At 39.8% G+C, this 25,903-nt stretch overlaps 1 protein-coding gene across 1 annotated transcript in view; it reads right to left on the reverse strand.

The window, feature by feature from the left end:
* Nucleotides 1-1,676: 1,676 nt before the first annotated feature.
* PPP2CA (protein phosphatase 2 catalytic subunit alpha) overlaps nucleotides 1,677-25,903 on the reverse strand; it is a 29,570-nt gene continuing 5,343 nt past the window's right edge. Inside the window, exons 2-7 of the mRNA XM_032157919.3 lie at nucleotides 10,890-11,099; nucleotides 6,806-6,979; nucleotides 5,944-6,033; nucleotides 5,296-5,457; nucleotides 4,038-4,156; nucleotides 1,677-2,796 (exon numbers count right to left, since the gene is read on the reverse strand). Of these exons, the coding sequence (XP_032013810.1) occupies nucleotides 2,724-2,796; nucleotides 4,038-4,156; nucleotides 5,296-5,457; nucleotides 5,944-6,033; nucleotides 6,806-6,979; nucleotides 10,890-11,099 (828 nt within the window). The 3' untranslated portion in view covers nucleotides 1,677-2,723. The remainder of the gene's footprint in view (nucleotides 2,797-4,037; nucleotides 4,157-5,295; nucleotides 5,458-5,943; nucleotides 6,034-6,805; nucleotides 6,980-10,889; nucleotides 11,100-25,903) is intronic.

Below are 25,903 nucleotides of genomic sequence, written 5' to 3' on the forward strand. Positions count from 1 at the left end.
ATCCTTTTCCTGAGCTAAGTTCTTCTTGAAACTAATCTAATATTGACAAACTTCTATTTAAGAAATACCTACTACAACCAACAAATGTTTAATATGCAGCAAATGAAAAAATCATGTCTAGGATACTCAACCCAAGACATGAGCACATCATGTACAAATTCACTGTAACCTTACAAAGTAAGTTTCAAAATTTCTGCAGGCCCTCACTATACAAACTCAGAATCCTCTTTATTTTTGAGACAGGGTCTGGCTCTGTCACCCAGACTGGAGTATAGTGGCACAATCTCAGCCCACTGCAACCTCTGCCTCCTGGGCTCAGGCGATCCTCTCACCTCAGCCTCCCAAGTAGCTGGGACTATGGTATGCCACCAAGCCCGGCCTGAGTTTTGTGTTTTTTGTAGAGATGGGGTTTTGCCATGTTGGCCAGGCTGCTCTTCAACTCCTGACCTCAAGTGATCCGCCCGTCTCCCAAAGTGTTGGGATTACAGGCATGAGCCACCGTGCCAGGCCTGTTCTTAGGGCAAGCTTTTTAAGTTTATTAATGAAAATCCTAATGTTACTAATTGAGACAACAGTTAACACCCAACTTAGTGATTCCCATCCAACCATAATTATGTCTTTTTAAAGAAAATACATAATTTACTAACACATTTTCCTTACCATAGCCATTTTCAAAAGAAGGTAGGGTACTAACACTTTCCAGTTTAGATGGCCAAAGCCCAGTCAGTCTCTATAATTAAACAATTCTTTTAAACCCTAGTTATGCTAAAACCAAGCTATTCTTGTCACAAGTCCCATTCTGCTAACCACAAAATTTAGAGAATTTGTACCTGGAAGATTACACCATGTGTCAATTACAATATACGTATTCCTTGGTCAATTCTGATATCACAGGACCTGAAAAACAGCTGCTTGGTGTCTAGATTACTTGGGTATTAAAACCACTGCACATGGATAAGCTATTTTTTCAGTCGGAGAGAAAGGGCATAGAGTGACAGAGCAACAAAAAAGACACACAGAGAATGTATTTCTTGTGAAAGAAAAGAATGAAATGAAATGAAGAAACCCTAACAGCCTTTTGCTTTAGAAAATTAACTCCACAAGCCACTAAAAATACTATCAATTAGATCAGAAAAGACATTTGGTATGTATGTGTTCCTCAAACATTTTAGAAAGGGGATATGCTATAATTTCCCTGTTGGTCCCAGATTCAACACAGCACAAAGCAAGAAAACTTTTATTTACTACACTCACAAGTATGATTAAGTGTTCCTGTTTACTCTGGTAGGTTAAAATATCAAATATTAGTTCCCATAGAAGAACTTTTTTTAAACATCTAATCCTATTCGAAGGATAAAAGGGGGAAAAACTCATTAAATGTTGAACACTGCCACTTTAAGTACCATTTTTGTCTTCGGGTGAATGTACATAAGACTAAATCATGATCCAACAATAGTTTTCTATTTGGTTTCACTAGTATCACTCAAAGAACTTGACAAAGGCTAATGCTTTAACACTTTCTTATCTGAGACAAATTTAACTCTAAGAACATATGACTCAACAATGTACAAAGATTTAAGAATTTGCCAATCTGTCAATCATTTTAAAGAGTCCATATAATATACACATAGCAATATAATATTCATAACCAGAAACTGCACTAAGTAAACACATCATTTAGTTTAAGCTCTACCTGAAAACATGCTGTTTTATTAAAACAAAACCCAAAGACTTAAATCTCAAGTTATATGGTTTTACAATTAAGTCTTACTGAAGCAGCACAGATTTCCTTTCTCACAAACAAGTTAATATGCAGGAAGAACCCACAAGGTGCACACCAACAATGTGACAAATTGTAATATGTGAAATACAAATAAATCCTGAAGTTAATCTGAAGAATGTCAAGGAGTTACCAGAGAGGTTATGTAGCGCCCTTGATTTTTATTTTATCTACATGTCTACAAATTCTAATTTACTCGATTTAACTTTTTTAATAAACAGCACCAGTCTTGCCCATTGATACAATTAAAATTTGACCTTCTCAGTTCTTAGTTCACAAGTTTATTATGAAAAACACTGCAGTGCTCTTGTGCAGTCACATCGTCTTACAGGAAGGGGAAAAAACAGTTCTGTTCAAAACAACTCACCAGGTTCTGACAAGAACAAAGAACAACATGGGGCTGAGATTTGAGTAGGGAATAAACTGAGTGCAGACAAATCATATAATTAAATTAAACGGTATCCCTGAAAATAAAAAGAATGATTTCAAAACTCACAAGTAGAAGGGAGGCCTTGGTACTTATTTTTAAAAATGTTCATTAAGCTCCAATGATTGTTTGCTGCTATCCTTATCTACAGTCATGCTGAGTAAAGCTATAGCTAAATGGAAGTTAAATTGTATTCACGAGGTGTTAATGTTTACATCTTATTATCTGCAGTCTCTCAGAGAAAGCAAAAGTAACTACAAATAGCGCTATGCCAGAAACTGGTTTCTTGACCAACAATGTCGCTTCAGCATGCAATGAACTGTTTCATTCTAAAGTGGTCACGGCTGTTGATGACAAGAGGCTTTGTATGTTTATATGGCACATCTTTTGGTCCATGTGAAAACAAGTTTTTTGAATGTTAACTATTTTCTGACACTTTGGAGTTACTGTTGCTCTTCCCATTTCCATTAGGTCGATATATGGTTCATGGCAATACTGTACAAGTTTAAAATTTCATTACAGGAAGTAGTCTGGGGTACGACGAGTAACATGTGGCTCGCCTCTACGAGGTGCTGGGTCAAACTGCAAGCTGAAAAACAAGACAGATTCATGGTTTATGTTCCAAGACCTCCATGTACTGACAATCAAAATCAAGAACATGAGTCTTCCAAACTTTACACTTCCTCTTCAATTTCGGCTTGTCTTAATGTAACAGAACCTTAATGATAATGGTCTGTTAACTGTACTCCCCTTGAAAGAGTCAAGGCAACTTCAGCCACAGAGACTATGCTTTTATAAAAACATGGTTTTTACCTTGACTGAAATTTCAAACAAAACAAAACATGGTTGGCCAGGCGCAGTGGCTCATGCCTGTAATCCCGGCACTTTGGGAGGCTGAGGCGGGCGGAACACGAGGTCAGGAGATCGAGACCATCCTGGCTAACACGGTGAAACCCCATCTCTACTAAAAATACAAAAAATTAGCCGGGCATGGTGGCGGGCGCCTGTAGTCCCAGCTACTCGGGAGGCTGAGGCAGGAGAATGGCGTGAACCCAGGAGGCGGAGCTTGCAGTGAGCCAAGATCGCACCACTGCACTCCAGCCTGGGCGACAGAGTGAGATTCCGTCTCAAAAACAAACAAACAAACAACAAAAAAACACAAAACATGGTTTTAAAAGTGAAAAACCTAGTAATTCATACGAAGATCTATATATAATAAGTTCCTGTTGGTGTGTTTCAATGTAGATCCATTAAAAAAAAAAACAAAAACTTAAAAATAAAAGTTGGAATCTAACATAGCATAATCCCTTAATAAACACTTTTTGGAGACGAAGTCTCACTCTGTTGCCCAGGCTGGAGCGCAGTGGTGCAATCTTGGCTCACTGCAACTTCTGCCTCCCAGATTCAAGCAATTCTCCTGCCTCAGCCTCCTGAGTAGCTGGGATTACAGGCAGGTGCCACCACACTGGGCTAATTTTTGTAGTTTTAGTAGAGAAGGGGTTTCCCATGTTGGTCAGGCTTGTCTCGAACTCCTGACCTCAGGTGATCCACCCGCCTAAGACTTCCAAAGTGCTGGGATTACAGGCGTGAGCCACCGCACCTGGCCCCCTTAAACTCTTAAACCTCACATTTAAACTGTGTATTCAGGCTGGGCAGTGTATCTTATACTTGTAACCCCAACACTCTAGGAGGCCAAGGTGAAAGGATCACTTCAGCCTAGGAGTTGGAGATAAGACTGGGCAATATAGTGACACCCTCTCTCTCAAAATAAATAAACCAAAAACCTACATATGCAGTAATGCAATAAAATGTTCAGGTAGAAATACTTACAAAGAGTATTTTAGAGTATCGTCAAGTTCCATGATTGCAGCTTGGTTACCACAACGATAACAATAGTTTGGAGCACTGAAAATCGTTACTACATTCCGGTCATGGCACCAGTTATATCCCTACAAGGAAAAGGAGACAAAAATCTTACTCTACTCCCTCAATTCAACTAAATGTTACTTCACTCAAGAGAGAAAAAAATCTCTACTCATTCCCAACCCTGCCAAAGGGGCTTACGAAATGTTAATGCTTTTTTTCTGGATGACTTAATAATTTGCTGTACTTCATACAACCTGTAAGATACACATGTATTTATTTTCCCCCTAATTACGAAACTTTTTTTTTTAGTACAAAAAAAAAAAAAAAAAAAAAAAAAACTTTTAACAAACAGCAGCAACCACCAAAGAATGAAATGCTTCTCATGTATCTGTCTTGCTGTAAATGATAGTGTCTCATTAGCCTCTTCTATTGCAGTGGCCTTAAAACATGATTTAAGAATGAGTATTTAAGTGGCCATTCCCTAGAGAAGTAGATACACTTAATCCTGGAGACCAGAACCTTACCAATTTTGTCAGTCACAGGTAAAGGCCTGTAAGTTGTTCACTGCTCAGGAACAAATGCAATATGCCTCTAGGATCTCCAGCCTCATTTCCTCAAAATCCATCTATCTGAATGCATGAGCTACTTTTGTTACTTTTTGTTTAGTATTGTTCACAAATTTCTTTATCTTTAGCAAAGTCAGATTTTATTGATAACCACAGAGCTGTACTAGTATTAATCTAATTAGGACCTTATTTTAAAAATATGCTAATCAGTGCGCCATGTCAAGAACCTTTGCCTCTTTCCCTTCTTTCAAATCACCTGTAATCGTACCATCCAAAGGACCACTTAAAACATTTTCGTGCATTTCTTTCCAGTCTCTCCTACATACATACATGTTAAATATATGAAATAACACTGGGATCATAAAATATTATACATGCACTCCAACTCCCTATATCTTACTTTCCCACTCTTAAATCCCAAATACTTCCTAGTCATTCAGATTTCTCTGAAAACATGTTAATGGATTCATTGTAATCAAAAGCTTGAGCTTTTAATTCTAGTAGTATGCATCTACTGAAAAGGCTTAGGCTGTGGTAAACTCATCAGAAGGAATAGATGGAATTTCTCACAAATGTCATTAATTTAAAACTCCCTAATATCTTCTTTCCTTAAGTTTACTAAAAAAACAAATCTTATTTCAGAGAACACAGCATACCTCCATCACTAGCTGGTGAGCTCTAGACACCAACGTGAGGCCATTGGCATGATTAAATGTCTCAGAAATATCTTGCCCAAAGGTGTAACCAGCTCCTCGAGGAGATATACCCCAACCACCACGGTCATCTGGATCTGACCACAGCAAGTCACACATTGGACCCTAAAAAATAACTTCAAGTTATAAAATGCCTTTTACAAACATGGTTAACACATTATTTGAGTAATTCATCAGAAGCAGCACCCTAAGTCACCCTTTTTGAGTGATGTTTGTGGACAATGCTAATAGACTGTGCAGTTGAAGTCAAACATCTGCATCAAGTAAGATGTATTTTCCAGCAGACTTTATGAGACACAGTTGACATCCATGGGACCCAGCAGCAACATGCCCTAATTAATCTGCCTACATTATGCAAATTGCAGAGTCTAAGACAGACAACCTAGGTCCTAATAAGCCCAGCTCCACGGCTGTTGTGATCTTGGCAGGTTTCTTAATGTCAGCTTCTTTTGAACAACAGGGCAGACAAGAGTGCTCACACCTCAAGTTGTTTTTGAGAATTATATGAGAATACATCTAATGAACTTACAATTAAACTTCTCCACTCCCTAGTAAGTTTTCTGAAAATATTTGATCAAATACAAGTCATACCTCATGGGGAACTTCTTGTAGGCGATCAAGTGCTCTGATATGATCCAGTGTATCTATAGATGGCGAGAGACCACCATGTAGACAAAAGATCTGAAAAGAGTGGTTTAAAAGGTTAACCTTACCTAAAAAATTTGTAAACATTCTTGGCTGGGCACAGTGGCTCATGCCTGTAACCCCAGCACTTTGGGAAGCTGAGGCAGGAGGATTGCTTGAGGCCAGGAGTTTGAGACCAACCTGAGCAACAGAGCAAGACCCTGTGTCTCTATAAAAATTTTTAAAAATGAGCTGGGCACCCCCATCACTTGGCCCCTCTGGTGTTTCTGTGCTCTGCCTGAATGAGACTTGACTTTGCAGGGTTCATCTTTGCTCCAGCCCACTCTAAACTATTGAGTACACTCCCGTTCTTCCTAACAGACCATCACTGTCACACCCAGACTCCACCTCAAACAGCTCCTTTGAGAAAACTTCTTGGATATCACTCCTGCCCCCTGCCAGAGACTAGTATCTTCATACTCATAAAATTTTATTGTAAGTTCTTTTGTATGCACATCTACCTAGGCCAATAATTAGCTCCTTACATCTCCCAAACTTGTCCAAAAACAGTCTGAGAGGGTAAATGGGCTACATCACCCCCACCCCTGTGATCCCACCATATAGTTCAGTGCCTGATATAAAGAATAATGCACTTAAAAAAGTTGGACACATTTGTAATTAAACTTTTTTTAAGTTTGAATGAATGCTATCAATATCTACTAAAAAATATCCCCAAAGGGGTGTAAGAGTGGAAAGAGTCATGAGCATCTGAACACTAAGGAAAGCAGATTCTCTGAAATAATCAGCAATGAGTTTTAGATCCACATACCTGCCCATCCACCAAGGCAGTGAGAGGAAGATAGTCAAAAAGATCTGTAAAATATTTCCAAACATTTGCATTTCCGTATTTTCTTAAACACTCATCATAGAAACCATAAACTTGTGTGATCTGTCTGCTCTCATGATTCCCTCGAAGAATGGTGATGCGTTCACGGTAACGAACCTAAAACGATAAAATGCAAAACATAAACAACTAGCTCTTTCAAAAACCAATGAAAATTCAAGAAACTTTCTATAGAAAAAAATGCAGTTACAATTTTGTTTAAAAAACAGCACACATCCTCATATCATACTGAACCAAAACCACAGCTCTACAAAATTTTTAAATGCCCATGGGGTGTTTGCCCACCTCATCTCAACTAAAATCAAACTCCCTCTACCACCAACTTTATACCAAACATAATCAATGGGCTATAAAACCCCATAAATTACTTTACAGTTCAGTAACTTTTCACAAATTTATAGTTATGCAACAATCACCACAATCCAGTTTTAGTACCTTTCCAATATCCCAAAAAGATCCCTCCTGCAGTCACTCTCCACTCCCACTCTAGCTCCTGGCAACCACTGATTTACTTTCTGTCTTGAGTTTGTCTTTTCTAGAAATGTCATATAAATGGAATACAAAATGTAGTCTTTTGGCTAAATATCACTTAGAATATTTTTGAGGCTCACCCATGTTCTGGCATAGATCAGTGGTTTGTTCCTTTTCATAGTTGCACAGTCCTTCACTGTATGGCTATACCATTTTTTGTTTCTCTACTCACAGGTAAGATGAACTGGCAATTATGTTACTGAGGTTTTTGGCTACTATGAATAATGTTGCTATAATCATATGCATGGAAGTTTTTCTGAGGACATATGCTTTCATTTCTTTTAGGAAGATTCCTAAGAATACAATTGTTGGATCACCTGGTAATTAACTTTTTGAGAAACAGTCAAACTGTTTTTCAAAGTACCTAGACCATGTTATATTCCCACCAGCAATGCATGAAGAGTTTAATCTCCGGTATTAACCAACACTTGGTATTATCAACCTTACTGATTACGGCCATTCTAATAGATGTGAAGTAGTATCTCAATTACTTTAATTTGCATTTCCCTGATTACAACTGATATCAAGCATCTTTTCATGTGCTCACTGACCACTCATGTATCATCTTCTTAGGTTAACTATCTATTCAAATATTTTGCCCATTTAACAATTATCTGTCTTGTTATTGAGCTGTAAAAGTTTTGTTTTTTTTTTAATATCTGAATACAAGTACTTTTTTTCTGGTGTCATCTTCTGAAGAAACATAATCTTAATTTTGATAAAGTCAAATTTTTCAATTTTTTATGGATTGTGCTTTTGTTATATCTAAGAATCTTTACCTAAACTGACAAAGATTTTCTGATTTATTCTGGAAGTTTTGTACCTTTAGCTCTTACATTTAGTTCTACAATACATTCTGATCCATTTGCTTCAGCACCATTTACTGAAAGAAACATCCTTTCCCCCCGGTATTCTTTTGCTAAGGCTGCCACAACAAAGCATCAGAGAATAGGTGGCTTAAACAACAGAAATTTACTTCCTCACAGTTCCAGAGGCAGAAGTCCAAGATCAAGGTGTCAGCAGAGTTGGTTTCTTCTGATGGCCTCTCTCCTTGATTTATGGATGCTCATCTTCTCCATCTGTCTTATCTTCTCCCCATCTGTGTCCTAATCTCCAATAAGGATACCACTTACACTGGATTAGGGTCCAACCATGTGACCCCACTTTACTTTAATTACCTGTCCAAATACAGTCACATTCTGAGGTGCTGTGGGTTAGGACTTAGACAAATGAATTTTGGGGGCTACAATTCAGCCCATTAACCTCCATGAGTAAGTTTTTTCCCCCCAGATAGGGTCTCACTCTGTCGCCCAGGCTCAAATGCAGTGATGTAGCTCACCGCAGCCTCAAATTCCTAGGCTCATGCAATCCTCCCACCTCAGCCTCCAGAGTGGCTAGGACTACAGCACATGTCACCATGTCTGGCTAAAATTGTTTTCTGAAGAGATGAAGTCTCACTAGGTTGCCCAGGCTGCTTGCATAAACTCTTAAAGGTAGCACATTCGTTCCTCTTTGAGCACTGGGATTCATCCTGGGTTTTTAGCACAGGTTAGCTCTTTTCATAGTATTTGGAGTCACTGCAGAAACCTTCCACCATCTAGTCCAACTCCTTCATTTTACAGATGCAGAAAATAACGATCTCCAAAAATATTTTGTAGCACTTTACACAATTCAGATATTAATCAAGAAAATTCAGCTCACGCTAAAACCACATCTCACTGCTGCTCTAATATTAGGAAAGTCTGTGACAGCCATTTATCATTTTGAATATTCTTTAATAAAAATGAGTCTGTTGCCTAGGAAAAAAAAAATCTCCCCAAGATTTTTGGGTAAAGGTAAAGTCAAACAATTTATTTAAAGGGAAAGCCTGCCACCCTAACAGCTATTTACCATCTTTTGCTTCATGTTCATATCATCATCGGTACACTTTGCAAAGCTACAACTGGCATGTAATGCATGTAATTTTGGAACTTGCTTTTTTCGGTTATCATTTTTACCGTTATAGATTTTTGTTTTTTAAAGACACAGGGGTCTTGCTCTGTCACACAGCTACAGTGCAGTGGTGCATCATGGCTCACTGTAGCCTTGACCTCCCAGGTTCAAGTGATCCTCCCACCTCAGCTTCCTGAGTAGCTGCGACTACAAGCATGCACCACTGCACCTGGCTATTTTTTAAAACTTTTTGTAGAGATGGGGTTTATGTTGACCAGGCTGTTCTTAAACTCCTGGACTCAAGTGATCCTTCCCGCCTTCCCCAGCCTCCCAAAGTGTTGAGATAACAGGCGTGAACCACTGCACCCAGCCTATTCTAGATTATTACTGTCATGGTTAATGGCTGGAAACTATTCAACTGAGATAAACCATATGTACATACATAATGTATGTAATGTACATAATATTCACTGTTAAATATTTACAGCAAATGTTTCCTTGAGTTTCTTTCTCAGAAAAATTTTTTTTCTTGAACTTCTTCCTCGGTATTTTTTTTTTTTTTTTTTTGAGACAGGGCCTCACTGCTCCCCAAGCTAGAGTTGTAGGGTGGCAAGATGAAGTCTCATTGCAGCCACGACCTCCTGGGCTCAAGCACTCTCCCCACCTCAGCCTGAGTAGCTGGGACTACAGGCCTGTGCCACCACACTTGGTTAATTATTATTATTATTTTTCTGTAGATGAGGTCTCACTATGTTGCCCAGGCTGCTCTCAAACTCTTGGACTTCAGCAATATGCCCACCTTGTCCTGTCCTCCCAAAGTGCTGGGATTATAGCCACGAGCCACCATGACCAGCTGATTTAAACATTTTGACATTTAGTATGTTTATACATTTATAATACTTCAAAAGTATCTAAAAACACAAACCTAATTATATTACCTCTCCATACACCAATTTACTGAACTAAAATATCTATTTGACCAGCCCTCTAACATTTTTCTTTTCTTTTTCTTTTTTTTTTTTTTTTTTTTGAGACAGTCTCGCTGTTGTCCAGGCTGGCGTGCAGTGGCGCAATCTCAGCTCACTGCAACCTCCGCCTCCCAGGTTCAAGCAATTCTGCTGCCTCAGGCTCCAGAGTAGCTGGGATTACAGGCACCCGCCACCACCCCTGGCTAGTTTTTTGTACTTTTAGTAGAGATGGGGCTTCACCATGTTCTCCATGCTGGTTTCAAACTCCTGACCTCAGGTGATCTGCCTACCTCAGCGTCCCAAAGTGCTGGGATTACAGGCGTAAGCCACCACACCCAGCCTATTTTTTCAAACAATCTGACTGAGGCATTCGTTCTCTTCCTTTTGTTTTGATTCTGTACCATCCCCTTACCCAGAACGCAGACGCCTATGATTTGTAAGTCCGAAACCTGAACATATGCATTCCTAAATGTGGAATTTTGTTTTAACATTCAGATAGAGAAAATAATTGGGAAAAAAAACTTTTAAGAGGACTGTCTTACCCATTTCAACATGCCCCAACATAAAATTGAAATTACCTTAAGAGCTACAAGCAGTGTAACTGTTTCAACTGAATAATATCCTCTGTCAACGTAATCTCCCATAAACAAGTAATTTGTATCTGGTGATTTGCCACCAATTCTAAACAGTTCCATGAGATCATGAAATTGCCCATGCACATCTCCACAGACAGTAACTGGACATCGAACCTCTTGAACGTTGGATTCTTTTGTCAGGATTTCTTTAGCCTACAGATGGGAGACAAAAATAAGGCAAAACATTTGGCATTAAACAATATTAACAAAGATTTGTTTACTTACACTTAATGTAGCTTAAGGGGCAGACTCAGTCTAAGATAAAATTGCAGGCATTTATGATCCCATTAAAATAAGCGAGATGTGATTATAATCCATTAGCTATCTCACCCTGTTACCTAGGAAAAAAATGTGCATTCCTATCATCAATACCAGGAGTTTTTAAAAAACCTATCAAATAGCCATCTATTTAAATACTAATTGTTAGCTGTCACATAAAATCAATGAAAATGCAACAGGACATTCAGGTACCTACTTCCTTACCTTCAGAGTTCTAACTACAATGCAGCACTCAAAGATTCCTTTTTAATTCTTTTTTTGAGACAGGGTCTCATTTTGTCACCCAGGCTGGAGTGCAGTGGTATGATCACAGCTCACTGTAGCCTGGATCTTCTTGGTTCAGGGAATCTTCCCACCTCAGTAGTGGAGGCCACAGGCACATGCCACCATGGCTGGCTAATTTTCACAAACTTTTTTGTAGAGATGGGGTCTCACGTGATCCTCCAGCCTCATCCTCCCAAGGGCTGGGATTACATGCATAAGCCACCTCACCTCAGCTCTGTTTGACTTTTTAAAAACATATTTTTGGCCAGGCACCGTGGCTCATACCTGTGAGAAAATCATTTGCTCAACCATCCGAGTGACTACTATGTACCAGGCCCCATGCTAGCAACTGGACATATAGTGGTGAACGCGATGGCTCATTCCCACTACCGTAGAGGGGAGAAGGACCACAAACAAGTAACCAAGCCAAAAGTACACTGTGTTAAGTGTCACAAAGGAAAGGGAGAGGGAAACTGGGAGAGACCACTTTACATAAGATACCAAATTACCACAGAATTGTTGCTAATGAGCCATGACAACCACAGATGACAAGGACTGGGTTCAAAGCATTGGTATGCAATCTTAGCTGCACATTAAAAATCCCAATGCCCAGCCAGGCGCAGTGGCTCACACCTGTAATCCCAGAACTTCGGGAGGCCAAGGCGGGGGGATCACTTGAGGTCAGGAGTTTGAGGCCAGCCTGGCCATCATGGCGAAACCCCGTCTCCACTCAAAATACAAAAAAATTAGCTAGACATGGTGGTGCATGACTGTAGTACCAGTTACTTGGGAGGCTGAGGCAGGAGAATTGCTTAAACCTGGGAGGTGGAGGTTGCCGTGAGCCAAGATCGCATCACTGCACTCCAGCCTGGGTGACAGACCAAGACTCTGTCTCAAAACAAAAACGAAAACACCAATGCCCATCCCTTCCCCTCATAAAGTCAGAATTTTGGAGAGTGGAATCAAGCCATCAATAATTTTTAAGCATCCCCACCCCTCCTTTTCCCAGTGTGCAATCGAGTTTAAGAACCACCGCACTTTGGGACGCTAAGGCGGGTGGATGGCTTGAGCCCAGGAGTTCGAGACCAGCCTGGAGTACAGTGGCGTGATCTCGGCTCACTATAACCTCCACCTCCCAGGTTCAAACGATCTTCCTGCCTCAGTCTCCATGAACAATTGGGACCACAGGTGTGCACCACTATGCCTATTTTGTATTTTTTGGAGAGGTGAGGTTTCACCATGTTGTCCAGGCTGGCCTCAAACTCCTGAGCTTAAATGATTTGCCCACCTCTGCCTCCCAAAGTGCTGGATTACAGGCGTTAGCCACTATACCGGCCTGAGATATCTATTAAATATGTACAACCCATTATTATCAAATCCTACTTCATTTTGAAATTTTTCTCTGCAGGATAATTCCAACTTCCCATTTACTATCACTAAAAAACACAAATTCACTAGGCATATCCCATTAACCAAGATTGTCTGGCATTAATACCACATCTAGTGTTTTTTAACACCTATCATATATTAATGAAAATAACTAAATGTAGTAAGTCCTACACTGAGAAGAAACTTGCAAAAGTTATTCAGAAGTTTTAAAAGGGCATAACATAAGAAAACAGATGGTTATATACCATGTAAATCTTGCCATAATGTAATTTGCACATTTAAATCTATCAGAAGTTAAATGTTAATATACATCTGTGAATATCTGTTTATCTGCAAGGCTATTCTCTGTATTAATAATAAAAAGTTGACTTTCAGGACTGCCTGAAGTTCCTTACTACAACTGACTCAAAATTTCTATTCAAATCATGAAGGAAAATGAAGTCTAAATGCTATTTGTTGCTTTTATTTTGATTTAGGCAAATCACACCGATAAACAGTGTTATCTATTTTTTAAACTACACAAATTAGTAATACATTCTTGTAAAAAATTTTGGCACAGATAAAATGAAATGTTCCCTTTGAGCACCCTACACAATCCCACCCCCTCTGGGCAAAGTTATCAATAAAATTTTGATGTACAGATGCTCCTCAATTTGTAACACAGCTGCATCTAGATAATCCTATCGTAAATATAATCGAGTCAAAAGTGTGTTTTCAGCTTACAATGTTTTCAAGTTATGATACATTTATCTGGATGTAGTCCCATCATAAACTGAGGAGTATATTGAATGTCTATCATTTTCACACCATTATTAAGTCGAAAAATCGGGGACTGTCTGTATATCCTTTAAAACTTTGTTTACAAAGTTTACACACATACTGTATGTCTACAGAAACAATAGTTTTCCTTTGCATTTTTAAATGAGAAACAATATTGTTCAGCAGCCTGCTTTTCTAACAATATATAATAATACATAACATTTATTGAGACAGCTGGTTAATTTCTCATAGCGGAGGCAGAGTATTCCCCTGACCAATTACAACAGCAGAGGGGTGTGAAACTACAGCAATATATATCCTCGTATTTTCTCTTCTGTATACATATGCGGGCACATTTCTTGAGAGAAGATACTATGAAGTGAACTTAACTAGTGTATCTAGTAGTTTGATTTTTAAATGTTGACACTATCAAATTGTCCTTTAAAATAAAAAGAACAGTTAACTCTTAAGTGAAATTTCTAACTTGTGAATCTAGAAAAGCCAACCAAAGCTCTTTTTTCCCTTCCTACCAAACTTCACAGACCAGAACAAGTATAATTAAATACTGGCGATAACAGTGGTATACAGTAGAAGCAACCATCCCTCGACCAGAGAAAGACAAAAAAAGAAAAGAAAAAAAAAAATCACCCAATCAACTATTAAGTAGATCTTAACAAAAACGCAACCTTGGAAAGAACCAGTTTTAAGCATGATTTTGGTTGTTTTGTTGTTGTTGTTTTGGTCTCAACTTACCAGCTCTCAGATAGTTACTACAATAAAACAGACTACACCAGAACACTAGAACAATAAAAGCTACAGATGTTCATATAAAAGATCATTTTGGGCTGGGTGCGATGGCTCACACCTGTAATCCCAAATCCCAATACTTTGCGAGGCTGAGGCGAGTGGATCACTTGAGGTCAGGAGCTCCAGACCAGCCTGGCCAACGTGTTAAAACCCCGTCTCTACTAAAAACACAAAACAGCTGGGTGTTGTGGTGCATGCCTGTAATCTCAGCTACTTGGGAAGCTGAGGCACGAGAATAGCTTGAACCTGGGAGGCGGAGGTTGCATGAGCCAAGATCACTCCACTGCACTACAGCCAGAGTGACAGAGCAAGACTCTGTCTCAAAAAAAAAAAAAAAAGATCATTTTGGCGAGTGCAGCGGCTCATGCCTGTAATCCCAACACTTTGGAAGGTAAAAGCGGGAGGATGCTCAGGAGTTCAGAGACCAGCCTGGGCAACAACATATTGAGACCCTTCTCTACAGAAAATAAAATAAAAAATTAGCCATCTGTGATGGCACACACCTGCAGTTTTAGGTACCCAAAAGGCTGAGCTGGGAGAATCACTTGAGCCCAGGAGTTCAAGGATGCAGTCAGCCATGATCACTTGACCCCAGGAGGGTCAAGGAAGCAGTGAGCCGTGATCATACCACTGCACTCCAGCCTGGTAGACAGCCATCTCAGAAAAAAAAAAACTAAAAATAAAGATAAGCTGTGCTATCACAAGGACTTACTTGTAAATCCTGAAAGCACCTAATAAGAGTGGCTTTATGGATCACCTCCAGAGCCTCCAGACCTTTAGCAACCATCATTTTCAAAGATGGTTATACAATCTCAACTGCCTAGTTTAATACTCAAAGTAAATGGTAGAACCAGACTTTTAAGTAACTTAATTTTGACATTTGAGGTTTTGTATTTTTAATAATCACCTTTTTACTCTGGCATTTTGACTTCTAATAAAGTCTCATATCACCTGAATTAAGAACTGAAGGACAAGCAAAAGCAAAACACGCATACCAAACCTTTTGCTTCTCCTAAAACATTTTTCCAGGACCTCAAATTTCTTAGCTAATATGGTCAAAATCTGGGGAAAAAATTAAGATAAAGTTTTTAAAAGAACGTAATTAGGGCCGAGCACAGTGGCTCATGCCTGTAATCCCAGCACTTTGGGAGGCCAAGGCAGGCGGATCATTTGAGGTCAAGAGCTCGAGACCAGCCTGACCAACATAGTGAAACCCCAGCTCTACTAAAAAGCCAGGAATGGTGGCACACACTTGTAATCCTAGCTACTCAGGAGGCTGAGGCAGGGGCATCACTTGAACCCAGTGGGCCAAGATCATGCCACTGCACTACAGCCTGGGTGACAAAGCGAGACTCCATCTCAAAAAAGAAAAAAAAGAATGTAATTAGTACCATGCTGGTTTTATCAGAACCCTTCTGAAATTCAGTCAAATGGTATAGACTGAAATGAATGAATTTCAAGCCAACAAAAATTTGGTATAAACTTCCAAGAACAAGGTTAAAACTGGAATGAGACTATTCTCTTAATAAGACTTTATCACAAGTAACTGTGGGAAGTTAACATCTCATACTGTCCTAGAATCCAAAAATCTGCAGATTAACTTGAAGGAAAGCAATCTTTGAGGATGCTTTTTTTTTTCTTTTTTTTTTCTTTTTTTTTATTATACTTTAGGGTTTTAGGGTACATGTGCACAATGTGCAGGTTTGTTACATATGTATCCATGTGCCATGTTGATTTCCTGCACCCATTAACTCGTCATTTAGCATTAGGTGTATCTCCTAATGCTGTTTTAAAATCTTTTTTTTTTTTTGAGACAAGGTCTTGTTCTGTTGTCCGCGCACTGCAGCCTTATCTCCCAAGCTCAAGTAATCCCCCCACCTTAGTCTCCCGAGTAGCTGGGACTGCAGGCATGCACCACTGAGGACACTATATTATTACCAGTGTCCTCTCAGTATTCTGGTTTGGATTCAGAAATCCCACAACCTTATTTCCAACCCACTATAAAACAATCAGCTATAAGATAAATGACCCACAGATTCAACATTCTTGAATACAGGCCATCATAACCACTGTAGTAACATGAAATTACAAACAAAGCAGGCTTAAACTAAACTTCATAAATCATCCATGCTGTTTTTCATGGAAGACAATTTTTTTTTTGTTTTGTTTTGGAGACAGAGTTTCGCTCTTGTTGCCCGGGCTGGAGTGCAATGGCGCGATCTCGGTTCACTGCAACCTCTGCCTCCTGAGTAGCTGGGATTACAGGTGCAAACCACACCCAGCTAATTTTTTTTTATATAGTAGGGACAGGATTTCACCATTTTGCCCAGGCTGGTCTCGAAGTCTTGACCTCAGGTGATCCACCCGCCTTGGCCTCCCAAAGGCTGGGATTACAGGCATGAGCCACTGCGCCCAGCAGAAGACAATTTTTAAAAGTACATGAACCAACAACGGATTCACTAACCACTTATTTATCATTTTTGGCCGAGCACAGTGGCTCACGCCTGTAATCCTGGCACTATGGGAGGCCAAGGCGGATGAATCACTTGAGGTCAGGAGTTCGAAACCAGCCTGGCCAACGTGGTGAAACCCCATCTGTACTAAAAATACAAAAAAATTAGTTAGGCGTGGTGGCGGGCGCCTGTAATCCCAGCTACTCGGGAGGCTGAGGTAGGGAATCACTTGAACCTGGGAGGCGAGGTTGCAGTGTGCGGAGACCGCACCACTGCACACCAGCCTGGGTGACAGAGCGCGACTCCACCTCAAAAATAGTAACAGTAATTTCCTTAAGAGCACACAATAACTACAGGCATGCCTCATTTTACTGTGCTTCTCTTTATTGCACTTTGCATATGTTGCATTTTTTTATCAATCAAAGCTTCATGGCAACCCTGGGTGGAGCAAGTCTATCAGCACCATTTTCCCACCAGCATGTGCTCACTTCTTGTCTCTTTGTCACATCTTGGTACTTCTAAAATTATTTCAAACTTTTTCATTAGTATTGTATCTGTTATGGTGATATGTCATCAGTGATCTTTGATGTTACTATTGTAATTGCTTTGGGGCACTACCAACCGTGCCCATAAGACAATGAACTTAATAAATGTCGTATATATTCTTACTGCTGCTGACCAGCCATTCTGTCTCTCCCTCTCCTTGGGCCTCCCTAACCTGAGACACAATATTGAAATTAGGCCAATTAATAACCCTACAATGGCCTCCAAATGTTCAGGTGAAAGGAAGAGTTGCATATCTCTCACTTTAAATGAAAAGTTAGAAATTATTAAACTTAGGAGGGCATATGGAAACTCGAGACAGGCCTAAAGGTAGGCTTCTTGCACCAAACTGCCAAGGTATAAATGCAAAGGAAAAGTTCTTTAAGGAAATTAGAAATGCTACTTCAGTGAACACACAAATAGTAAATAAGCCAAACAGTCTTATTGCTGATATGGACAAAGTTTTAGTGGTCTGGATAGATCAAATCAGCCACAACATTCGCTTAAAAGCCAAAGCCTAGTTCAGAGGTAGGTCCTAATTCTTCAATTCTATAAAGGCTAATAGAGGTGAGGAAGCTGCAGTAGTTAAGCTTGAAGCTAGCAGACTGCTTCATGAGATTTAAGAACCCATTTCCATAACATAAAAGGGCAAGATGAAGCATCAAGTACTGATATAGAAACTACAACAAGTTTCCCAGACGATCTACCTAAGATAAGTGATGAAGGTGGCTGCACTAAACAACAGGTTTTCAATGTAGATGAAATAGCCTTCTAGTGGAAGAAGATGCCACCTAGGACTTTACTACCTAGAGAAGTCAATGCCTGCCCTCAAACCTTCAACGGACAGGCTGATTCTTGTTAGAGGCTAATGTAGCTGGTGACTTTCAGTTGAAGCCAATGCTCATTCACCATTCTGAAAGCACTTAAGCCATTCTTTAGCACTTAAGAATTATGCTAAATCTACTATGCCTGTGCTCTAGAAATGGAACAACAAAGCCTGGATGACAGCACATCTGCTTACAGCATGATATACTGAGTATTTTAAGTGCATTATTGAGACCTACTGCTCAGAAAAAAAAAAAAAAAGATTCCTTTCAAAATATTACTGCTCAGCCTGGGCAACATACCAAACCCCATCTCTACAAAAAAATTAAAATATTAGCTGGGCATAGTGGTACACACCTGTAGTGCCAGCTACTTGGAAGGCTGTGGCAGGAGGATTGCTTGAGCTCAGGAGTTCAAGATCAGCCTGGGCAATGTGGTGAGACCCTGTCTCTACAAAAAATAAAAATTAGCTAGGCCTGGTGGTGCACTCTGTGGTCCCAGCTGCTAGGGAGGCTGAGGCAGAAGAATTGCTTGAGCCCAGGAGTTCAAGGTGAACTATGTTCATCCAGTGAACTATGATGATGTCACTGTACTTCAGCCTGGGCAACACCACCATCTCAAAATAAATAAATAAAAGCACAAAATGATTACAACCATGTCACAATTCTTTGCATTAAAAAAAGGCTGAAAAGCCCAGGCACAGTGGCTCACACCTGTAATTCTATCACTTTGGGAGCCAAGGCAGGTGGATGACTTTAGGTCAAGAGTTTGGGACCAGCCTGGCCAACACAGTAAAACCCCATCTCTACCAAAAATACAAAAATCAGCCAGGTAAGATGGCACAGGCCTGTAATCCCAGCTACTTGGGAGGCTGTGGCATAAGAATTGCTGGAACCCAGGAGGCAGAGGTTGCAGTGAGCTGAGATCGCGCCACTGCACTCCAGCCTATGCAACACAGTAAGACTCTCAAAACAAACTAACAAAAAAAGGCTAAAAAAAGAAACATTAAAAGGTTAAGATTTCAATGAAAAATTTAAGATATATAACTATCTTATTCTTACCAACCAGAATTCTTCTCATTTCTATTACTTTTCAGTTTTTACCCACACAGACCTCTTATTTATAATTGATTGGCATCTCATTTTGTGTCCTAAAGTTTCATACTCACTAACTCGTTTCTACATTATAGTGATTTTTTAAAACTACATAATGCCCTTCTAAATAGACCTATACATGTACAGTATTATTGCTCATTTGAATTATTTCCTTTCAAGAAGCTTTAATTGTGGAATTATGGGGCAAAATAGCATTAACTTCTTTTGTTTCATACGTACTATAAAACGCAATTATGCCAATTTGTTATACAATAATAAATGAAATATACTCATTCTCAGCTATTTCAGATATACAATGTGATCTCACTAACTTAAATGGCATTTTTCATTTCTGAGTACAAACTTTTTATTCCATGTTTATTTACCATCAGTTATTTCTCCTCTTATACAAGTTGTCCATGCATATTTTTGAACATCTAATCAAGAGCTAGATGATGTTCTTAAGTATTTGTATAAACTATTTTAAACTGTTATTTTAAGTAACTTTTTGGCATTTTGTTTCTCTTATTTTTTAAATATACAGCCAGAAATTTTCTATGCCCATTTTTGCGTTGCAATTTTCTCCTACAATTATTAAGAAAAGTTACCACATCTCGCCATTTTCTAAGAGTTTTTCATTTTAAAATCTATAATCCTAGGATTACACAACAACTACTCAAGCTTCTTTTTATATCAGCATCTTAAACCTGCATCGTTAACATTATGACATTAACTTTAAATGTTTAATAATGACCTTGAAGTATTTTGGAATCCTACGTCCAAAAAAAAATAAAAAATAAATGAATTGGGACCTAGGGCTTGAGAAGTGTCTGATATTTATTTATTTACTTTTTTTTTTTTTGAGACAAGTTCTTGCTCTGTTCCCCAGGCTTGGAGTGCTGTAGCATGATCACAGCTCATTGCAGTCTAGAACTCCTGGACCCAAGCAATCCTCTTGCCTCAGCCTCAGAGTAGCTGGAACCACAGGTGTGCCACCACACCCAACTAATTTATTTTTAAAAATTATTTGTAGGGCTGGGTGCAGTGGCTCACGCCTGTAATCCCAGCACTTTGGGAGGCCGAGGCAGGTGGATCACTTGAGGTCAGGAGATCGAGACCAGCCTGGCCAAAGTGGTGAAACCCCATTTCTACCAAAAAAAAATACAAAAATATTCTGGGCATGGTAGCCCTTGCCTGCGGTCCCAGATACTCAGGAGGCTGAGGCAGGAGAATCACTTGAACCCAGGAGGTGGAGGTTGCAGTGAGCCAAGATCATGCCACTGCACTCCAGCCTGGGTGACAGAGCAAAACACCATCTCAAAAAATAAAAATAAAAAAGTAAAAAGTTTGTTGTAGAGACAGGGTCTCACTATGCTGCCTAGGCTGGTCTTGAACTCCCGGGCTCAAGATATCCTCCTGCCTTGGCCTCCCAATGTGCTGGGATTATAGGTGTAAGTCACCGGGCCTAGCCTCTAATTCTTTAAAAGCCGGTCACCAATGTTTAATGTATACAGTAACTCCTAAGCAGACTCTCACTCCCTTCACCATTGAAAACAGATAACATTTCCTGAACAAATGCTATCTCAGAGAAAAGATGAGACTGAGATAATAACCCTTATTCTTCAAGTCTTAGGACTTGGGTACTCCAATGAAATCAGATTATGCCATTTGACAGCAATGCCATCTGAGAGCAGCAAGTGGCTCTGATGGACAACAGAGTACTCTTGCCACTACACTCCAGGGAAAACACCCAAGCACTATTTTTAAGGTAATTTCATCAGATGTCCAGCAAAATGTTTTCTTAGTCTCAAAAACAGTTAATCACATAGCAGTACCAATTCTGGCACTAAAGTATACCAAGAAATAACCTGCTTCAAAATACTAGCTCCAATATTTGGGGTTAATATTCATTTTTGTTGTTAGCTACATGAAAGCGATCATGATGAAACTAAAAGTATTTTCCTAAAGGTATATTGAAAGTGGTTTCAGCTGGGCACGGTGGCTCATGCCTGTAATCCCAACACTTTGGGAGGCCAGGGTGGGTGGATCGCTTGAGGTCAGGAGTTTGAGACCAGCCTGGGCAACATGGCAAAACACCCCCCGCCTTACTAAAAATACAAAAATTAGCTGGGCATGGTGGTGCATGCCTGTAATGTCTGCTACTCAGGAGGCTGAAGCCGGAGAATCACTTGAACCCAAGAGGCGGAGGTTGCAGTGGGCTGAGATTGTGCCACTGCATTCCAGCCTGGGCAACAGAGTGAGACTGCCTCAAAAAAAAAAAAAAAAAAAAAAAAAAAAAGGTGATTTCCTTCAAAAGAAGGTAGTCAAACACAGAAGAACCCCAAGGTCTATACTGAGGAAAAAGTGTTCAGATTAATCACAGATCAATGATCTGTACTTAACTAAAGAAACCTGTTTTTTGTTTTGTAGAAACGGTGGTCTCACTACATTGCCCAAGCTGGTCTCAAACTCTTAGTCTCGAGCAAGCTTCCAGCCTCCGCCTCCCAAAGCACCAGGATTATAGGTACGAGCCACCATGCTTAGACAGAAATCAAGTTTTTGTATCATCAATTCTGCCCTTGATGGAAAATGTCAATGCTGGCCTAACCTGTCTTCTCTGTAGGATCAAACTCAAAATCAGACACAAATAACCTCTTTACAATCTTAGTACTACTAATAGTACTATTTGACAAAGGAATCTCCATTTTTGAAACTAATTTTACTACTAAAAGTCTGATTATTGGCCAGGCGAGGTGGCTCACGCCTGTAATCCCAGCACTTTGGGAGGCCGAGGCAGGCAGATCACCTGAGATCGGGAGTTTGAGACCAGCCTGACCAACACAGAGAAACCCCATCTCTAATAATATAAAAATTAGCCAGGTGTGGTGGCGCATGCCTGTAATCCCAGCTACCCAGGAGGCTGGGGCAGGAGAATTGCTTGAATCTGGGAGGTGGAGGTTGCGGTGAGCCAAGATCGCGCCATTGCACTCCAGCCTGGGCAACAAGAGCGAAACTCCTTCTCAAAAAAAAGAAAAAAAAAAAGTCTGATTATTAATTCTAATGTTCACTGTAACTCTAGTTCAAGTAAATTTAACATTTCACATCCTTACCATATAGTTGGACAGTTCTACCAATATAAAGACATAGAAGAAACACTGGAAAAAATGCAATTAATTTTTGAATTTTATTTTTCAGTTTAAGAACTGAAATCATTTGAAAACTCTTAATAAGTAAAATTACTAAATTAACAGGCAAAAAAAATTTTTTCAATATTCCAAGAGAATTTCATTTTGTCTCATACTGTTTCTATGTCAAGATGAACGGTTGTTTTGATATGTCATTTTGATAACTGTGCAAAAAAATCCAAGGTTTGTGATAAGTTAGTGTACAGGGCTAGAGTTTGAGGTGTGGGGTGATACATGATGTAGAACATATTACTAGCCCTAGAAGCAGATGAGTTTTGAGTTAATTTCCTTCAACTATCAAACCATTCTTCACACTAATCATGTGTTGCTTAACCACAGGGATACATCAAATGATTTAGCTGTCGTGTGAACATCAGAGTGGTCTTACACAAATCTAGATAGTATAGACTACTACGAACCTAAGCTATTGGATGGTCTATTGCTCCTAGGCTACAAACTTGTACAGCATTTACTGTACTGAATGCTGTAGGCAACTGTTAACATAATGTTAAGCATTTGTATAACTAAACATAAACAATATAAAGTGTTAACACTATGACATTACAAGGTTACCAGGTGATAGGAATTTTTCAGCTCCATTATAATTTCATAGGACCACCATCACATGCAGTCCACCACTGACCAAAATGTCATTATGTGGTGCATGACTACTTGTCTTTCATTAACTATACTGAACAAATACCACTAATATTTCATGAAACATTTCAATCTTCTTTGATTAAAATCAGTATGGTTACATTTTAAGTTTAACCCTCCACGTAATATTCTAGTAACTAGTATTTTCTGTTTGGCTCTAAGGCTTAGGACCTAAATAAAAGAAAAATGTTGGGAATGAGGGATAATTCTAAAAGTGTAATAAAAGAAAATATAAAATTTGTGAGTTTTCCCATCTGTTTCTGCAATATCACCTTTGCCTCCGACCAAAAGGAAAGATGCTTAAAGCCCTATGTCTCATATGCACAACAGACTAAACTCAATCTTTACCAACTAACCTACGTATGTGAATGAATTAAACATTCCCAATCATTCCTGCACAGAAAAAGAAGTTTTAATCTACTACACAACTGAGAAATGTTATATATGTAGTTATTAAAAAATTGTCACAATAATACACCATGAACAAGATTCAACTACTCTGGGTCTCAGTTTCCTCCCTCATCTGTATAAGATGAATTAGCCTAGATGGTTGTTTCTTTTATTTTTTTTATTTTTTTTTATTTTTTTTTGAGACGAGTCTTGCTGTCGCTCAGGCTGGAGTGCAGGGGCACGATCTCGGCTCACTGCAACCTCCGCCTCCTAGGTTCAAGCAATTCTCCCGCCTCAGCCTCCCGAGTAGCTGGGACTACAGGCGCCCACCACCATGCCCAGCTAAATTTTTTGTATTTTTAGTAGAGATGGGGTTTCACCGTGTTAGCCAGGATGGGCTCCATCTCCCGACCTCATGATCCGCCCGCCAGCCTCCCAAAGTGCTGGGATTACAGGCGTGAGCCACTGCGCCCCGCCAGCCTAGATGGTCTTTAAGGTTGATTTCATTACTAGAATTCTATCCCATCCTAAAGCATCTCTTAAGCCTATTTTATTAAGTAAAGCCAGCCAAAAGAAATAGATAGTGGGCATTATTGCTCATTTACAGATGAGTGGCAGAAAAATAAGTTACTTGATCACCACCGGCACAAGCATTCTAAAACATTCCCTACCTAGAATTAACTATAAAGTCAACCTCCTGACTAATCCAGAACTGTGCTATTAATAAGAGCAAAACCAAACTAAGAAATCCTTATACACGAGAATAAGGTAGTGCTTTTTAGACAAAGCTCAATAGTGACAATAACGCATACAATGAGGGTTTATTAAATACTGGTTCCAAAAATAAATGTACACTGTCACACGACGCATCACTGACACTCCATAACCTCTGGGAACTACACTTTGCATGCCTTTGGCCAGGTAAACACATGCTACTGCTTGTCTCCCATTCTACTCCTTGTCCTCATTTAGGACAAAGGTTTGCAACCTTCTTCCAGCCCCGACACCAGCAGGGTAAAAATCCCCATCTGCAGTAGCAACTAAATGACTAAACTAAGGCAGAAGTAGCAACACAGGGTGCAAGAGGGACTCGCCAACTGGTCACGTTTAGTTTAAAAAATAACCAGATTCAGATATACACCTATCTGTGTCACTGCCTTGTTCATCCATTCTAAACCACAATCCACAACAGACCAATAAACAGACAATAATACTGCACTGTGAAGAAATTAAGCAGTTAGCTGGGCACAGTGGCTCACACCCGTAATCCCAACACTTTGGGAGGCTGAGGCGGGTGGATCACTTGAGGTCAGCAGTTCAAGACCAGCCTGGCCAACATGATGAAACCCCATCTCTACTAAAAATACAAAAATTAGCTAGGCATGGTGGCACATGCCTGTAATCCCAGCTACTCAGGAGGCTGGGGCAGGAGAACCCCTTGAACCCGGGAGACAGAGGTTGCAGTGAGCCAAGATTACGCAACTGTACTCTGGCCTGGGCAACAGAGTGAGGTTCCGTCTCAAAAAAAAAAAAAAAAAAAAAAAAAAAACAGAGTGAGGTTCCGTCTCAAAAAAAAAAAAAAAAAAAAAAAAAAAAGAGCAGTTAATCTCAGGTTGTTCTTTACCATTCTTTCAAACCCCACCTCTCAGCCATTTACTGACAATAGACACCTCTCCCTTCTTCAGCCTGGTCTACCACTTCTGCCCCAGAAGCCAAAAGAGAACTTACTTAAAACAAAAACAGGCCAGGTGCCAGTGGCTCATGCCTGTAATCCCAGCACTTTGGGAGGCTGAGACGGGTGGATCACTTGACGTAAGGAGTTCAAGACCAGCCTGGCCAACATGGTGAAACCCTGTCTCTACTAAAAATACAAAAATTAGCTGGGTGTGGTGGCACACACCTATAATCCCAACTATTTGGGAGGCTAAGGCAGGAGAACTGCTTGAACTTGGGAGGCAGAGGGTGCAGTGAGCTGAGATCACGCCACTGCACTCCAGCCTGGGCGACCGTGAGACTCTATCTCAAAAAAAAAAAAAAAAAAAAGCCCACAAAAACAAAAATCTTCCTCCTTTATAGTTCTCATCCAATTCAGATCTGCTTGTGTATGAGTGGAGGTTGACAGCTCTCTCAGGCAAGGATGATAATGAAGTAAGAGAAATGGGTCAAAGTAGAAAGAGTAAATAGTGTCTCCCTGCTATATATAACTTTGCCTCTCTCCTCAGTACCCTGATAAAAGACCCCACCAAACCCAGTCTCTTAGTTTTCCTAACTTACCCCTTCCAAACTAAGCAAAGGATATCTCACAGGTAACT

Source organism: Hylobates moloch, unplaced genomic scaffold (genome assembly GCF_009828535.3).
Source record: "Hylobates moloch isolate HMO894 unplaced genomic scaffold, HMol_V3 SCAFFOLD_6, whole genome shotgun sequence".
NCBI classification, from domain to species: domain Eukaryota; kingdom Metazoa; phylum Chordata; class Mammalia; order Primates; family Hylobatidae; genus Hylobates; species Hylobates moloch.